Consider the following 17,246-nt stretch of genomic DNA (forward strand, 5'->3'; position numbering starts at 1 on the left):
AAGCGCCATTTGAAGGATAAAAAAATGTTTCACCTTCAAGTACTTACCCAATTACAAAACAAGAAATCGCTGTTCCAAGAAAAGCGTATGCTAGGATAGACCCGAGGTTTCGGAAGAAATGCCTCTGGGGAAAAAAAAAAAAAAAAGTTATAGTGTGGTAGAATACTTACCAATTATTTGAAAAAGAAAAGGCTTTCTATTCTAGTCTGCTTTGCTAATATTAAATGCATTATTCATTAAAGGAAATAAGAGAAAGAATTTTTGTACAGGCATCAATTTCAGCAAGGAGAGAAGGGAGGGAAACCTGGAAAGAACTGCCTGTTTCTGAAGCAACAAAGATGACAAAGCCTGTGGAGTTTAAGGTTGTTCAAAGTATATGAAATACAAAAGCACTTACTCTTTTCAGACTGTATCCTGCATAAAATATGATAGGAGGAAGCAATATGTTGAAAAATACTTCTGGATCAAAGGTAACCTGTTAAAATAGAGAGTTCTTTCAGATGAATTCCTTTAGGAGACCTCGTTATTACATTATCAAACTATCAAAAAGAAATAAGATTTAATTTTAAGCTGGTGAAAGGCAAGAATATAACTGTGGTAACTGCAAAATATTTCATGTAGGAGAGCTGTTGTTCTATTTGTCAACCAAACGACAAGGAGACAGTGTCGGAGCAATCTGTTAGGTCATATCTGTGGAAAGCGTGTTAGAACACTATGACATTAGGGGCGCCTAGGTGGCTCAGTGGGTTGAGCGTCCGACTTCAGCTCAGGTCATGGTCTCACAGTTCATGGGTTTGAGTCCCACATCGGGTTCTATGCTGACAGCTCAGAGCCTGAAGCCTGCCTCGGATTCCGATGTCTCCCTCTCTCTCCGCCCCTGCCCAGCTCATGCTCTGTAGCTCTCTCTCTCTCAAGAATAAACAAACATTTTAAAAAAATTCTATGACATTAAAAATCTTAAAAATGGGGGACGGCACCTGGGTGGCTCAGTGTGTTAAGCGTCCAACTTCAGCTCAGGTCATGATCTCAGGGCTCTTGAGTTCAAGCCCCGCGTCGGTCTCTGTGCTGACAGCTCAGAGCCTAGAGCCTGCTTCGGATTCTGTGTGTGTGTGTGTGTGTCTCTCTCTGCCCCTCCCCTGATTGCACTCTATCTGTCTCTCTCTCAAGAATAAATAAACATTAAAAAAATTTTTTTTAATAAATTTTTAAAAATCTTAAAAATGGGAAAAATATGAACATATCTTTGCTTTAAATAAGAGACCCCAAACTGGTACCAAAATTTGATTGTATGGCATTATTGCTGGCAAGAAGGAACAGACTTCTTGCACAGGGAACATCTCTAAAAGTATATAGCATAATATTACAGTAAAAAGATTCTATATGACTAAGATTTCTAGCCCTGACAGCCTATTTCTTTTAATACTTATTCCCTATAATACAGACACTCCTTTCTGTTCATGAGGCTACAGTAGGATCTGACATGCACAGAAAGCAGCTACACACATACCAATGCTACAATTTCATGTGCTAGAACTTTTAAGGAACTGAAATTTTCCATAGGTCGAAAGAACTCTTGCTGCAAAGTAAATGAAGTTCGTATGCAATTTTAAAAAGCATTAAAGATGGCCATGACCACAACCAAGTAGCTATGAGAGCCAAGTCCTGCCCATGCAGAAGATAAAAGTGGAGGCAAATGGCCAAGGGTGGGTGGAAAAAAAGAGACATGCGCAAAGAGGCCCTTAGAAGCTTCATGGGAGGGGGGACTATGATGGGGACAGGAGAAGGCAGCTCCAGGAATGTCTGGGAGCCAGTAAGACTGCAACACAGCCTCCTGCATAAAGCCTTATGCATAGCCTGGTACAAGAACTGATACTCAGAATGGGGACCCTGAAGTTGCGCCAGATTGTGAATCAAAGAAAGATTAAATTGTCCTCAGTACAGAATACAATGAAAACAAGAAAAAATTCAAAGAAATATTAATGGCATATTTTAGGTATCATCAAACAAACGCAATGGGCTAATGTACTATAAAACTCTAAAGACCATCTGCAAATTGAAAGAAATGCTTATAAATTCTGCTTAAGTCAATACTGGTCACCATTTATTACAATTGTAAACATCGTGGAGTGAAACAAAAAGGATTATCGTACTTGGCCTCAATCAGAAAATGAAATGTACAGATGTCCATTTCCTTAGCATTACATTTGTTAATTGAGATTTTTCTCCATTTTAAAAGACTCATTATTTTAAAAATCATTAAAGATTCATTATTAATTTTTCTCCTGAATCATTCTGCTGTAGTTATACATTTAAAAAAAAATCCAAATATTCCCTTTAAGTGAGAACTTACCTTTCTAAGCATTTCATTATCTTGTACGTTATTGAGTTCATGTGAACTAATCTCTCCTTTAAGTGTATATTCATAAAATTTTCCACTAACATTTACCAATAAGGTAGTTGGGCTTGACTGCACTTCACAGCTCAGGGTCACATTATTTACATCACTTGGGACATGAATGCCATATCGAAGCACAAGGCCCACCAAAAGACCTGGAAAAAATAAAGGGACCATATAAGTTCTTCTTTAGGACAAAGACTACTTCTTTAATACCCCACACATACCTTTGGATTAACAGCACGACTCTTATGATAGTCTCCTGTGCTTCAGAACCAATTTTTAGACTGAATGCAGTTACATTTTAAAGCATTACTAACTTCACAAATCTGAGTCCAATATTCATATACTCCAGTGGGACTAGAAGGAAAAACATTCCCTAGGGTACAGCATATATCATTGCATTTCTAAATCAAGATACAGGTAAGTAGTCAGGAGTGTAACAAAATGAAAAATACCTTCAAATTATCTATACACAGAATATGCTCTAAAGTGTCCCAAACCGACAGTGTGATCACATTAGAAATGTTTACCGCCTCCCCCTCCACCCATCAATTCATAGGACTGTTAAACACACAACATTTCTCAAGTTATTCCTACAGTACTGGGCTGGCCAAATCATACACATTTAACAAACTGGAACGTCAATAATATCTGGGGCGCCTGGGTGGCTTAGTTGGTTGGGCGTCCGACTTTCGCTTAGGTCGTGATCTCGCGGTTCGTGGGTTCGAGCCCCGCGTCGGGCTCTGTGCTGACTGCCAGCTCAGAGCCTGGAGCCTGTTTCAGTCTGTGACTCTCTCTCTCTGACCCTCCCCTGCTCACGCTGTCTCTCTCTCTCTCTCCTAGAAATAAATAAAATATTAAAAAAAAAATATCTGTAGTTGACTGAGTTCTTCTGCCAGTAAAAGGTCAGATTTTAATTTTAAAATATGTGCTTTAAAATCAAAACATGGAATAGAAGTTCTCAGCCTGGCATGATGACATCAACATATTGCTAGAATTGTTCTTGAATAAAAATATTGATATTCATGCGTGCACAAATAAAACCTATATTGATCAAACTATTTAATAATGACTTTATTGAGATGTAATTCACATACCATAAAGTTTACCCTTTTAAATCATAGGATTCAGTGGCTTTTAGTATATTCACAAAGTTGTATACTGATCACCACCATCCAATTCCAAAACATTTTCATCGCTCCAAAAAGAAACTCCATACTATTAGCAGTCATTTCCACTCCCCTCAACTCCCAGCCCCTGGCAATCACTAATCTGTTTACTAGAACTTCATTCCTTTTTATGGGCAAATAATACTCCACTGTATAGATACACCTCAACCGCAGACTGAACTCAAACTTCTGGATCTTTGCTTAACTCCAAGATGTACAGCATACCACGATCACTTACATTTTACCTCCCTGTTGCCTTTCACATAAACTTGCCAGCCATCCTTTTAATAAAAATGAACAGAATACTATGCTGAGAAGGTCCCCAGGGTTCAGAGATGGAAACAAGGTCCCTCCACCAAGTAGTCCTCAGTCCAGTTAGCAAAAACAGACCAAATAAGCACTTACAGCACAAGGTGTTATACAAGAAAACAGGAAAGAGGTACCTAACCCAGCCTGAGGAAGTGGGACAACAGGAAAGTCTTTCCAAAGGTGTCACCTAAGCAAGGGAACAAAATAAAAGGTCTTCCAGGTAGGAGGTACAGTAGTACACATCCAGTCATGGAAGAGCGAGAGAACACAGCCCATTCAGGGAATCACATGTAGCTCGGTATGGCTGGGTTATAAAGTGGCAGAGTTGAGGTGTGAAAGATCGGCAGGAGCTGAGTCATAAAAGACCTTGCAAGTTGGGGAAGGGAGTTTACACATCTTGAAAGCAAAAGGAAGTCATAGAAGGGTTATAAATAAACAGGGGCTTGACATTAGATTTCTATTTTAGAAAGAGATGGTTGATCTAGACTATGGAGGCTCAAAGAGGCCAGACAGAAGGCCACTGCAAGTCACTCAGGCACTAATTGTTTAGGGCTTAATCTAAGATAGCAGAGAAAGGGACAGAAAAAGATTTTTAGAAGGCATTATCTTTTAGAAGAATTCGGTGACTGAGTAGACCAAGAGGAAGGGAGACTGAGAGCCAAAGTGACTTGGCAACTAGGTGGGAAAGCTGGCCTGAGCGACCAGACAGGTAGCAGCAGGGCCATCTGTGAGAAAGGGAAAAGATTCAAAAGGGGGGGGGGGACGTACGGTTCTGTTTGGAAATGTTGAGTTTGATGTACCTGTGACACATGCACAGTGGAGTATGTGGGATCTGAAGTTCAAGGAAGTACAGGGTGTCAAGTGGAGACGGCTGAAGTCAGGTGCCTTTGGGATTACCTGGGGAGCAAATAAAATGGGGAGAGGACTATGGATATACACCCAGAGTGTTTTCCCAACATTTAATAGCCAACATGAAGGAGCTGGTAGAGGAGGGGCAGCTGACGGAGGAGGCTAAGAAGGAAAAGCAACAGGAGTAAGAAGAGGAGAGGAGGAAGTGATGGAAACTAGTCAGCGCCGCAGCAACGTCAAGGGAGACAGGTGTTAAGAGGTATCCACTGGGTTTGGTAATGAGGAGCTCATAGGTGACCTTGGTAAGGGAGTGGCAGGGGCAGAAGCCAGGCCAGAGTGGGAAGTGATAAAATGGGAGGAGGGGAAAGGAGCTAAGAAGTGAGGAGGGAGCAGAGAGGAGGCATTCTCCCAGGGAACTCACAGTCACGTGTTTTTTTTTAAAGCGAGCAGCAGTAACTACTACACAGTATGATGACCTCAACCTTTTAAAAGGTTTTAACAAAGTTTCAGATTGAATATCAATGAAAGAGAAGATATCTGCAAGCCATATACCTGATAAGGGACTGATATCCAAAGTACATAAAGAAATCAAATAACTCAATAGCAAAAAAAAATCTGATTAAAAAATGGCCAGAAGATCTGAACACTTTTCCAAAGAAGACATAGAGACAGCCAACAGGTACACAAAAAGATGCTCAACATCATTAAGCATCACGGAGATGGGGAAATGCAGATTAAAACCATGATGAGATCACCTCATACCTGTTAGAACGGCTAAGATCAAAAAGACAAGAAATAACCAGTGTTGGCAAGGACGTGAAAAAAAGGGAGCCCTCGTGTGGGAATGTAAATTGGTGCAGCCCCTATGAAAACTAGTATGGAGGTTCCTCAAAAAATTAAAAATAAAACTCCCATATGATCTAGTAATTCTACTTTTGGGTATTTATCTGAGGTAAACAAAAGCACTAACTCAGAAAGATAATATGGACCCCCCATGTTCATTGCAGCATCATCTACAATAGCAGAGATATGGAATCAACCTAAATGTGCGTTAATGGATGAATGGAGAAAGAAAATGTGGTACACACACACACACACACACACACACACACACACACTGGAATATTACTCAGCCATGAAAGAGAATGAAATCTTGCCATTTATAACAATATGGATGGACCCGGAAGGGATTATGCTGAGTGAAATCATACAGAGAAAGACGAACACCATATGATACCTCTTCTATGTGGAGACCAAACCAAACCAAAAGAAAACAAAACTCATGGATACAGAGAACAGACTGGTGGTTGCCAGAGACAGGGGCTGGGGTGGAAGGTAGAAGAAATGAGTGAAGAAGTATACATTTATTTAAAAACATTTTTAAATGGGGGCACCTGGGTGGCTCAGTCAGTTAAGCATCTGACTCTGGATTTTGGCTCAGGTCATGATCTCATGGCTTGGGAGTTCGAGCCCCACATCTGGCTCTGTGCTGACAGCGCAGAGCCCACTTGGGATTCTTTCTTTCTCCCTCTCCCTCTGCTCCTCTCCTGCCCGTGCTCACTCTGTCTTGCAAAATAAATAAATAAACTTAAAAAAAATTGTTTAAAAATAAAAGGTACACTGAAAATACCCAGCCTCTAAAAACCAAAATGGAAAGGTGATAGGTGGGTATCAACTGGGTTTGATAAACATAGCCTGGATGAAAAAACGCTGTAGGTCCACAGTCATCCTGCCTATATGATACAGAAAGAGCTCTTTTCTCTACTATCCCGTAAGACCTCCCAATTCAGAGGTGCAGAAAAAGTTATCCCCTTATGTTTTGGGGCAAAAATCATAGCTAAGCTACTACAAATAATCACAACAGCAGAACAAAGTCTTCCCAAGTCCTGAAGCCTGTCTGTAAGGAATGGAAGCTTTTACAGCACTCTGACTGAATGCTGAAATGTCGCTGGGGGCCCTGAGGAGGGCTCAGCGCTTGGACAAATTTCGAACACACACTTTGGCAGTTAAAACTTCAGCAAGGAGCATAATTACTTAGGTTGGAAAAAATCAAGCTCCTTTTATTATAGCAGCAGACATCTGAAAAACTGGAATTTCTCTGAATACAGTTGACAGTTCAAGTTAATGGGGGTTCTGTGAAAGGTCAAATCAGAATCAAGGAGTTAAAGCAATTCTCAGTCAAGAGAAGGTGCACAAAAGGGTGCTTTGTTAAAGGGATAAGGCGGAAACTTCTGGCCTCCTACACAGAGGCACAAAAAATATTGATATCACGAAATTTAAAATCACCACTAACAGGCAACAAAGACTACAACCACAAAGAGAGATCTTTCATGGAACAGAGAGGCCCCACCCCTCCTAAACATTCCTGACCCTCCAGTGTTGGAACTCCCCTCAGGGATAAAGAACTCCCTAACATCCGAGGCCACAACACATGTATAGGTCTCACGGTCAATGGAAATTGGTTTTCTAATGGATTTCAGCCCATTCTCCCAGGCTACGACACTAGAAGCCTCTGACAGTCAAAAATATGGAAGAATAGGGGCGCCTGGGTGGCTTAGTCGGTTAAGCGTCCAACTTTCGCTTGGGTCATGATCTCGAGGTTCGTGGGTTCGAGCCCCGCGTCGGGCTCTGTGCTGACTCCCATTTCAGAGTCTGTGTCTCCCTCTCTCTCTGACCCTCCCCTGCTCACGCTGTCTCTCTCTCTCTCCTAGAAATAAATAAAAAATAAAAAAATAAAAATACGGAAGAATATCATTGGGATATTAAGTGTGGCCAACGCTGATACAATTTCTACAGATTAACAAGTGTATCTATGTACATATAGACTTATATGCACATATCTGTGTACCTGTGTATGTATGTATATAACATTTATCTCCTTCTTGAAGAATGCTGTTAGATTTTGTTTTAAAAGTTAACTCAACTTCAAGACAGCCAAAAAAAAAAAAAAAAAAAAAAAGGCAAGGCCTTTGCCAGCCTCTGGTTAGTTTTACATGTGCTTAATTTTTTTTGTCTTCTAGCACATTCTTTTTAGTAGCTCTTCCAACCTTTACCCTCCTTCTCAGATCCTCAATTTCACTGCCTATTTTTTAGAGAAGCTATAGGCCACCTGATGTACGCTGCCTCAATCCCATGCCTCTCCATGTCAACATTAGCCTATTTCCCCTAACCCCCGCTTTGGGGAAGATCAACCTCTTTTCCAAGGGGATTCTTTCGCCTAGCACCCTGAATCAATCACTCTCTGTCCTAATTCTTTCTGCATATATTATCTGAGCCTCATAACCTTATGCAGTAGACACTATTATAAATCTCTCAGTCACTGTTTCCTCATCACTAAAATGGGGATAAATGACTTGCCCAACAGTATTTGGCATTAAGTGATAAAAACTGGCATTATAATCTGGTTTTTCTATTTCCAAAGCCTCTCTACTGTTCTAATCATCTCCTCACTCTCACCACTAACTGCTTCAGTGGTTAAGGTCTCCATTCTCTCACAATGCACCTGCAAAACCCCTATGACTGTAAGTATTATCTTTCTCCATATCTGATCTTTCTTATGAAATTTACTACAGCACAGTGTATGATGTATGAGAAAAAGCACACGCTTGAAAATCAGATAGATGTATTAATTCTGGCTCTATCAAGTTCTAGTCTGTGGCCTTAGGGTAGATAACCTCTCACTGGACCTCCTGTTTTCTCAGATGTAATGATAAACCAGCGTATCTTTATTGTTAAGCTTTATCTCTTCAATATAAGGCAATATGGTTCCGGGCTAAAAGAATGGGGCTTCTGAGCCAGGCTGACTGGGTCTGAATCCTGGCTCAATACTAACAAACTATGTGACTTTAAGCACTTTAACCTCTCTGTGCCCCAATCTCCTTACCTGTAAATGGGAAAGATAATAGTACCCATCTCACAGGGTTGGTAGGAACTTTAAATGAAGTGATACTTGTAGAGCACATTATAATGCTCAATAAACATTACCTATTAAGGCACTAGATCGTAATTGCTTTGTGGGCAGGGATAATGACTCATATCTGTACTTCCCATCACATCTCATACGTCAACGACACTTGATATTTACTGATGAATCACATCAGTTAAGTGTAGGACTCTGGATGCTCTAAGTTTCAGGCAAAATATTTCTTCCCTGTCCCTTGCTTTTTATACAATGTGTAAGCACACTACAGTGAGTGATCACTTTTCAGACTTAATTAACTACCCTGACAATTTTTACTAATGGTGACTCACTTTTAAGCTTCTTAAGCAAGCTAGCCCAATGAACAGAACACTTGGGCGCTTTCGCACCGTGTTTGGAGCCGTAGCAATTAGGCTGTATTACAATCTAGAAACTGACCGTATTGGCACTTTTTCTTTCTTTCTTTTTTTTTTTTACCCTTGATTCTCAAACATATAAAGGAGAGGTTTATTTTAAATAGCATTTTCCCAGGATTTAGGTAGCTAAACCGACATCACAGAAATAAAACCCATCAGTAGGCTGAATCTTGGAGGGCTGGATATCCCCAGAGCAAGGAGCCTATTCCTCTGGAAGTCAAGCTGAAAATTAAAGGTCTTAAAATAATATATTAACATACCAGCTATGGTGGTATAAGAGTCATAAGAAAAGGTAAATGGCAGACAGTAATTAGGATTTAAAAACATCAACGTCCACGGCACTGAAAAGACTTTGACCCAATCCCATCTATTCTCAAATTGGACTTGGGAGTTAGCCAGGAGGCTGTTGATCTATAGCCCCCATTGCCATTCTGAGAAAATGGAACAGGCTGAAGAATGCCAAATCGTGGCAAACCAAGCCCAGAACTGACTCCCAGATAATATCCTTCTACTTTATATTCCGCCAAGGGCTACCTCTGTTTTTCCTTCACAAGATAACTAACACTGAGGTATTCCATCACCTTTCACTATCTCAGACACATCAGGAAATGCAGTCAGTAATCCCACTTTTCTACTTAGCTCAAGAGTTCGAGGAGGTTAAAGGTATCAACTACCAAGGAGCAAATATTTCCAGGGCAATTCTAAGTCCTTGTTTGATATTAAAAAAGAAGAAGAAGAAGAAGAAGAAGAAGAAGAAGAAGAAGACAACAACAACACTGTGTTTGCCTCTTAACTTGTAAGACGGAGCAATTAAAAGAACTGTTCCGAGCCTAACCTGAGAAAATGCAGTTATAAGAGCAATTTACAATAGTATCACGGGTATCATTTATTGAGCATTTACTTAGGGGTCAGGTACTAGTTAAAAACATTTCTCCCTCCCAATAATGCAACTATCATGTTTCCCAATTTACGGATGACAGGGCAAGAGGGTAAGGGACTTTGCCTACAAACAGATGGCACACTGGTACAGGGGCCCAGGTCTGACTCTAAAGCAGGGGTTGGTTTGGTTTTGCATGGCCTAAGAGCTAAAAAACCGTTTTTACATTCTTTAGGTTTATAAATGGTTTGTAAAAAGAAAAAGACGAAAAGAAGAAAACGCAGCAGAGACACAGAGACCTCTGTGACCCACAAAGTCAACAATAATTACTATCTGGCTCTTTAGAGAAAAAAAATTAGCATACCTCTGGTCTAAAGCCTTGCACCTTTAGCCACTACATCGTACTCTCTCTCCATATGGAGGAAAGAGAGTTCTGTGATCGGTTCCTTATTTTAACACCATAATACCCACTGGGCATTTAACTAAGTTTAAGATGCCGTTATTTTCTTTATATGACCTGTCTACCCAAGATAGCAAAGCTCCTTGAAGGTGGGGATCTATTTCGTCGTATTTTCTGTGCCTCATACATAGTTGGCCGCCCAGCAAATGTTTGTAGAGAGCAGTAAATATAAATAAATCATGTGCACATTTGATTTATAAATGCACATGCTGTTATACAAGAAATTACATAGAGATGCGAAGCTTATTTGGCCAGTTTAGCTTAAGGGGTGCTGCCAGTCAAATGCAAAAAATATGAAATATGAAAACCAGCTAATATGTCTACAAACTAAGAATTCTAGGGAGCAGTGAGAGTTGCACGCAGGCTTAGAATCGTATTACCTTACAAATGAAAAATAAGCCTGAGTTCATGTGTTTTCCTGATGCACTCAACTACCTTGTTTGGCCACCCTTGAGCTGCACATTCCAGAAGTCTGTATTTACTGGAAAGGGCTGGGGGGGAGGGGGGTCCATGGAGAAATGTTTTTTTGTGTGTGTGCCAAGGATGCTTCTATCTATTTGTGAGTCTGCGAAACAAAGCTCGACCAGCTCATCAGTGTAAGCCTGTTCTATATGAAGATTCGTGGTCGGAAAGGAGTGTCCACCATCATCTCTTCAGCCATCTCTATACCCACACGATCACATTGAGACCGTCAGCAATATGCATCTTTTCCTCTCCTAAGGCCTCGCGCAGGCCAAAACGCCTGTGAGCCCATGGATTGCTTTGCCCATCTCTCCTTATGACCAAAATATAACTATGCATCAATAAATCTCAAAAAGAAAGCACACTAAGACACAGGGGCTGAAGGCATTTACTCAACGATCGGTCAATAACCTTAGGTCACCAGCAAGTCCCTCATCCTGCATATGCGTGGTGCTCCTGATTACTGTTTGGTTGAACTGTCCTGATCATCCTATAGTACAACACACGGCTGGGAGACCTTTTAACTCTTCCTTGCCCTCACCTCGGCCTGTCGAGCTTAGGAGGGTCGGCCACACGTACCCTAATCAGATATTACAAGCGTAGTACAATAAACCAGGACGTCATGAAAAATACCCTAAGCCTTCTTTATAGCTCCTTTCGCGTTCAGATATTCTCTCTGGCTACACCGGAGTGAGGTTTTCATTCTCAACCTCGAAAAGGACAGGGCGTAGCAAGAGCGGGGGTGATGGGTAAAGGTGGACTCCGGCTCCAAGGGAACGCCAGATTCGGAGCAGGAGAGATCCTACCGCAGCTTCCACGGATCTTAAACAAACTGACACCCCGGAGAAACGGATCGCTAGGCTGTCTTCCCCTCCCCCAGTCCCCAGCCCAATCTGAGACACCGCACCCACTCCCTTCCCATCCTCAGTCCCGGGTCCCAGGTCTCGGGTCCCGAGCTCGGGAGGCAGAGGCGGCAGGGCGGGGGTGGGGGGGAGGGATGCGCGGAAGAAAAAGGGGGTGGGGTCGAAGTAAAAAAGGTGTGGACGCGCAAAGGAAAGGGGGTGCGAGGCAGAGAAAACAGGGGATGAGGCTGACAAGGAAACGAGGTGAGGCTGAGAAATGAGGGGCATAGCATAAAAAAAGGGGGGGGCGAGGCAGAGAAACGAGGGTGAGGGGGCAGGCGAGGCGGAAAATAAAAGGACTCAGAAGGGGAGCCGACCACAGGCCGAGCAGGGCCAGGAGAAGAGGTGAAGCAGCCGGCGTTCAGAGAAAGGGGGAGCGCCAGGGGGCGGACATGGGTTGAGGCACTTGCCATAAATCATAGCCAGGCCGGTTTCGTGCAGGAAGCGGGCCCGGCGGTGCTTGAAGAGCCAGATCGTGAGAATGGTGAGCGTGAGCAGCAGGATGAAGATGAGCAGGTTGGCGCTGTCCTGCCGGTGGCTCTCCTCCGCTTGCTTCTCGGACACGATCTCCTCGTCCATGGCTCTCGTTGCTCCGCCGGCGCCGTCCGAAGCCCCGGCCCAGCTAAAGACGCCCACTGCGAGGAGCAACCAGAGCGGCCGCATGAGCCGGCGGGCCCCGGGGCGGCGGCCGCCGCCGCAGCCGCCGCCGCCGCCGCCGCGGCCGAGGGGCGCCCGCAGCCAGCCGCGTCGAGCCATGACTCCCCCCGCCCCCCGCCCCGCTCCTCACCCGCAGCCGCCCGCGGTCGGACCACTCCCCGAGGGCTCACGGGAAAGGGGCGGGGCCCCAGGGAAGCCGTCGGAGCGCGCGCCGCCGCCGCCGCCGCCGCCGCCGCTCTTAAAGGGGACGCGACACTCCTGGCTGGTTCGGGCCCCATCCCTTCGCCTTTCGGGTCTCCACCGCACGGGTTTCCCCCAGCCCCGGACGCGCAGCCTCAGGTGCTGCCAAGGAACGAAAAGGCTGTTGAATCTTGCCCACGGCCTTCTGGAAAGAACCCTCAGCTGGGCGTGATCAGGCAGAGGCCGATCGTGCTAGGTCTACTTTGGTCCTATTCTTATAGCACTCAGGGGACTCGAGCTTTCATAACCCATCTCAATATTGTCCCCCGGTGTCTCTTAACTGGATAAGAAGTTGTCCCCTTGGGAGACGCCTGAAACTCCACCTCATTTAAATCGGGTTCTCCTTGCTCTGCCCCCAGTGGGGGAAAAACAACAACACTATAGTAGTTCATAAAAGAATCGACTCAAAGGCAAAGAATATGCGTGTGCCCTTACGTTCCGTTTTCCTTACATGTAAACCACCCGAGGTCCGAGTCGCCTCTCGCGTCAGGACCTGTGCAGAGACACTCATCAATCTCGCAAAGATTCAATCGGTGTGTGCTCAAATCTACCGGAGCTCCAAACACTCCCCTCCCTTCCCAAAGAAGAAATCTTTTGAGGTGTGGTGCGTTTCTCCCTCTCCCCATGCTCCTTTCGAACGCTGTCCCAACGCACATTTCACCCAACTGGTGTCACCTTTGACACCGTCTCTCGCCTCTCACGCCGGCACACCAGAATATCCCCGGTTCTTCGTATCTCCCCCCATTCTTATCAGATCACACCTTAGTCTGTACGGGCTGTTTTCTCTGGACTTTCCTCTCTACCTCTACGCGAATGAACTGCAAACCCAAACCCTGACCTGCCACCCTCCCTTCACCCCTCCACCGGATGGGCACCGAGCACATAACCTGTTCAGGGCCCCACCAAGCTCAAAAACTAAAACTGCTTTTTTAAAACATTTTTTAACGTGCATTTAGTTTTGAGAGACCACAGGCAGGGGTGGGGGTGGGGGGGCAGAGAGGGAGACACAGAATCCAAAGCAGGCTCTGGGCTCTGAGCTGTCAGCACAGAGCCCAACACGGGGCTCGAACTCACAAACGGTGAGATCAGACGTGAACTGAAGTTGGATGCTTGACCCAAGACTGAGCCACCCAGGAGCCCCTCAAAACCTAAAACTTCTTTGAAATGAGCTCATTTCCCCCATTACAGACATGAAATGTTTCTCAGATTTTGCAAACCGTTACTGGTACCATCAATCCAATTTTATCATTCTGCTTAGCAGAGGTCCTGATTCTCAAACGTTTTCATCTCATGGCCATATACCCTCCTTGCTAAGGCAAAGAACATCCAGGCAACTCCAAGCTACCCCATTTTGGATTCACTCCCACTCACCAGCGCTTTAAGTTCTGTGAGGATAGTGAGCTGGAAAAACAAAACCAAACAAAATAAAACCTAGAGCAGGTGTTCAACTCCAAATTCTGTCTCTGTCGCATCAGGAACTATCCCAGAGACTGTGAGCTCAGCTTCTCCTCTTAGTACTTGTGTCTGTCTGAGCATTCCCAAGAAATCTCATGGCTGCCTGGCCCCCCTACACCCTGGCTCAGCCTAACCACACGGCCCTGTGCATGCAGGGCGGGACTTTAGAGAGGCAAGAAGACCAGGTGAGGCTCCTTCCCAGTTTCCCCACTGCCCCGTCCCCAGACCTATCTTGATCACTCCCGAAGGCCCAGCAAATTAGTTTGCCTGTTTCTTCAGGCCCACCCACCTTATCCAAGGCTGTTTTGCTTCAGTACAAATCAGCCTCTTCGTGTTGGGAACTTGAAAATGACCAAAGCCCCAGATTGCTTGCCTGACCACAGTAAGCCAGTCAGTATCTTCAAGCCTCGGACTCCGCCTCTGTTGACAGGCCCCAGCAGCTTAGTGGCCCCGCCTCCCCAGTCACCTTTTAACATCAAAGTTCCTGGAGGAATCCTGGGATGGCAATGACTCTACCAAGTGGGCCAGTCTCCGTGAATTCTGCCTCCCCTTAGAACGTGCACCGCCCTCAACCCAACGCTTCTCTGTGCTGTGGCTCTTGCGGCGCCGCCACCCCCAATCTGCCATCCTCCCACTACTGCCCTCCCTGCGGTGTGCTTTCTGAAGTGACCTCCGTTATGAACAAATTACCCAGCCTTCTCAGTGGCTGCCCCTTCCATCTCCTCCTTTAATCAGTACTTGAATCTCACCCAAGGACATCACGTGTTCTGAGGCTGTTTCAGGTGGTGCTATTTGTTTCTTCACCGCCGATCTCTCTCTCTCTCTCTCTCTCTCTCTCTCACACAGACACACACACACACGCGCGCGCGCCCTGTATCATGTGGCCTGAAGGAGGACTTGTCGCTCAGCTCACTTCCCGATCCTTGTTCCAAGCCCATCACCCCTCCACCTTCAGGGAAGCTCTAACACTCTCCATTCCTCGTCACCTGATGACCTCCTGGTCACTGCCATTCATTCTCTCGGAGGACCCCGGGCAGCTGGGCCACAGCTTCCTCTCTTCCCCATACCCCAGCCCTGCCTTCATCTCCGATGCTCCTATGATAAACCCCCTGGAATTTGAGCCTTGCCTCCTTTTTCACTGTGAAAATCAAGACCCCCAAGAAAATTCACTTACTTTACTCTGCAATCCACTTAAGTCTCTTGTCAGTGTCCCTCCTTTCGTCCTCCCCTCCAGCCTCAAGTGAAAGCGGGGCTTTCTCCTCCCTCATGAAACACCTACACTGCAGTCTGTACTATGCATCCCGTCACTTCCTGCCTCTTCCCGGATCTAGTCCGACAATCATCTCTCTCCACCATTTGCAATGGCTCCTTGTCCAGGATCTTTCTTTTTATCGAAGTATAAGTGACATACACTGTTGCATTGTTAATTTCAGGTGCACAACTCAGTGATTCCACAAGTCTATACGTTATGCTGTGCTCACCACAAGTGTAGCTCCCATTTGAGCCCATACAGCGCTATTATAATACCACTGACTATATTCCCTATGCGGTCCCTTTCATCCCTGTGACTTATTTATTCCAAGACTGGTCCACTATCTCTTCCTGTTCTCCAAAACCACTTCCAGGTCTCTCCTGAGACACAGGCCTTTGTCTACACCTGCCTCCACTACCGCACTAGTTCTTTCTCCTCCTCGGCAATGAGCTTCTCAAAAGAGTTGGCAACATTCTCTACACTCTGATCCCCTAGGCCAGAGATTAGCCACAATGGACAGCCAGCCAAATCCGGCCTGCCACCCGTGTTGGTATACCCTGAAACTACGAATGCTTCATACATTTTTTTTTAATGGCTGGAAAAAAGTCAAGCGAGGACTATTCCGTGACACGTGAAAATGACGTGCAATTCACATTTCAGTGTCTATCAGTAAAGTTTATTGGACACGACCGTGCCCATTTGTTTGCTTACGGTCTGCAGCGACTTTTGCACTAGAAGGCAGAGTTGAGTAGTTGCCAAAAAGACTGTAGAGACTGCAAACAGCCTAAGCCATTTACTGCCTAGTCTTTTTTTTTTTCCTAGGAGAGAGAGAGAGAGAGAGAGAGCGTGAGCAGGGGAGGGTCAGAGAGAGAGGGAGTCAGAGACTGAAACAGGCTCCAGGCTCTGAGCTGGCAGTCAGCACAGAGCCCGACGTGGGGCTCGAACCCACGAAACGCGAGATCATGACCTAAGCGAAAGTCGGACGCTTAACCGACTAAGCCACCCAGGCGCCCCCACAAATTTTTTCTTCTGATGAGAACTTTTAAGATTACATCCCAAGCAACTTTCACATATATAATACAATATTATTAACCATAGTGCCATGTTGTACATTACGTTCCCATTGGTCATTTTTAAAAAACCTATATTGACTGACATTTAAATGGATTTCNTTAAGATTCTCTCTTTCTCCCCACCTCTCTCACTCCCTCTATCCCTCTCCTCGGCTAGTGCTCTTTTGCTCTCTCTCTAAAAAGTTTCTGACAAAGAAATATCTAGGCTTAGCTGGATACACAGGAGAATTCTGCCAAACATTTTTTTTTTATATTTTTATTTATTTCTAGGAGAGAGAGAGAGAGAGACAGCGTGAACAGGGGAGGGTCAGAGAGAGAGGGTGTCACAGACTGAAACAGGCTCCAGGTTCCGAGCTGGCAGTCAGCACAGAGCCCGACGCGGGGCTCGAACCCACAAACCGCGAGATCATGACCTAAGCGAAAGTCGGACGCTTAACCGACTAAGCCACCCAGGCGCCCCCTGCCTAGTCTTTTATGAGAAAGGTTTGCTGACCTCTGCCTTGGTCTCCACCAATTGTCCTTCCGTGCTTCTACTAGAGGGATCTTTCTGAAGCGCAAATCTGATTATACATAGCACAGCCCTGCTCCAACCCCCCCACATCATCTTCAGTTCTGCCTCCTTAGCATGGCACCCAACACTCCGGTCAGAAGTCCTGACTTCCAACTCCTTCTTCACCTCCTAGCCCATCCTTCTCCCCAAAGTATATTTTGCTCCAGCCATTCTGAAGTCCTTTGTAGTTTTCTGAATGCTTCACGTGGTTTCCTACGTCTATGTGCAGTTCCATGGGCTCCTTCTGCCCTTCAACCC

At 45.0% G+C, this 17,246-nt stretch overlaps 1 protein-coding gene across 2 annotated transcripts in view; it reads right to left on the bottom strand.

Annotated features, from left to right (window-relative positions):
- Positions 1 to 15,364, bottom strand: part of SLC9A6 (solute carrier family 9 member A6) — a 54,984-nt gene extending 39,620 nt beyond the window's left edge. Inside the window, exons 1-6 of one of the 2 annotated variants that reach the window (XM_039217141.1) lie at positions 15,288 to 15,364; positions 12,589 to 12,760; positions 12,172 to 12,396; positions 2,351 to 2,550; positions 398 to 475; positions 48 to 124 (exon numbers count right to left, since the gene is read on the bottom strand). In XM_039217141.1, the coding sequence (XP_039073072.1) occupies positions 48 to 124; positions 398 to 475; positions 2,351 to 2,550; positions 12,172 to 12,340 (524 nt within the window). In that variant the 5' untranslated portion in view covers positions 12,341 to 12,396; positions 12,589 to 12,760; positions 15,288 to 15,364. Of the gene's footprint in view, positions 1 to 47; positions 125 to 397; positions 476 to 2,350; positions 2,551 to 12,171; positions 12,397 to 12,548; positions 12,761 to 14,402; positions 14,483 to 15,287 lie in introns of those variants that run through there. The other variant, XM_039217140.1, reaches the window with a different exon arrangement.
- Positions 15,365 to 17,246: the final 1,882 nt, after the last annotated feature.

Source organism: Hyaena hyaena, unplaced genomic scaffold (genome assembly GCF_003009895.1).
Source record: "Hyaena hyaena isolate Hyena2069 unplaced genomic scaffold, ASM300989v1 scaffold_669, whole genome shotgun sequence".
In the NCBI taxonomy this organism is placed as follows: domain Eukaryota; kingdom Metazoa; phylum Chordata; class Mammalia; order Carnivora; family Hyaenidae; genus Hyaena; species Hyaena hyaena.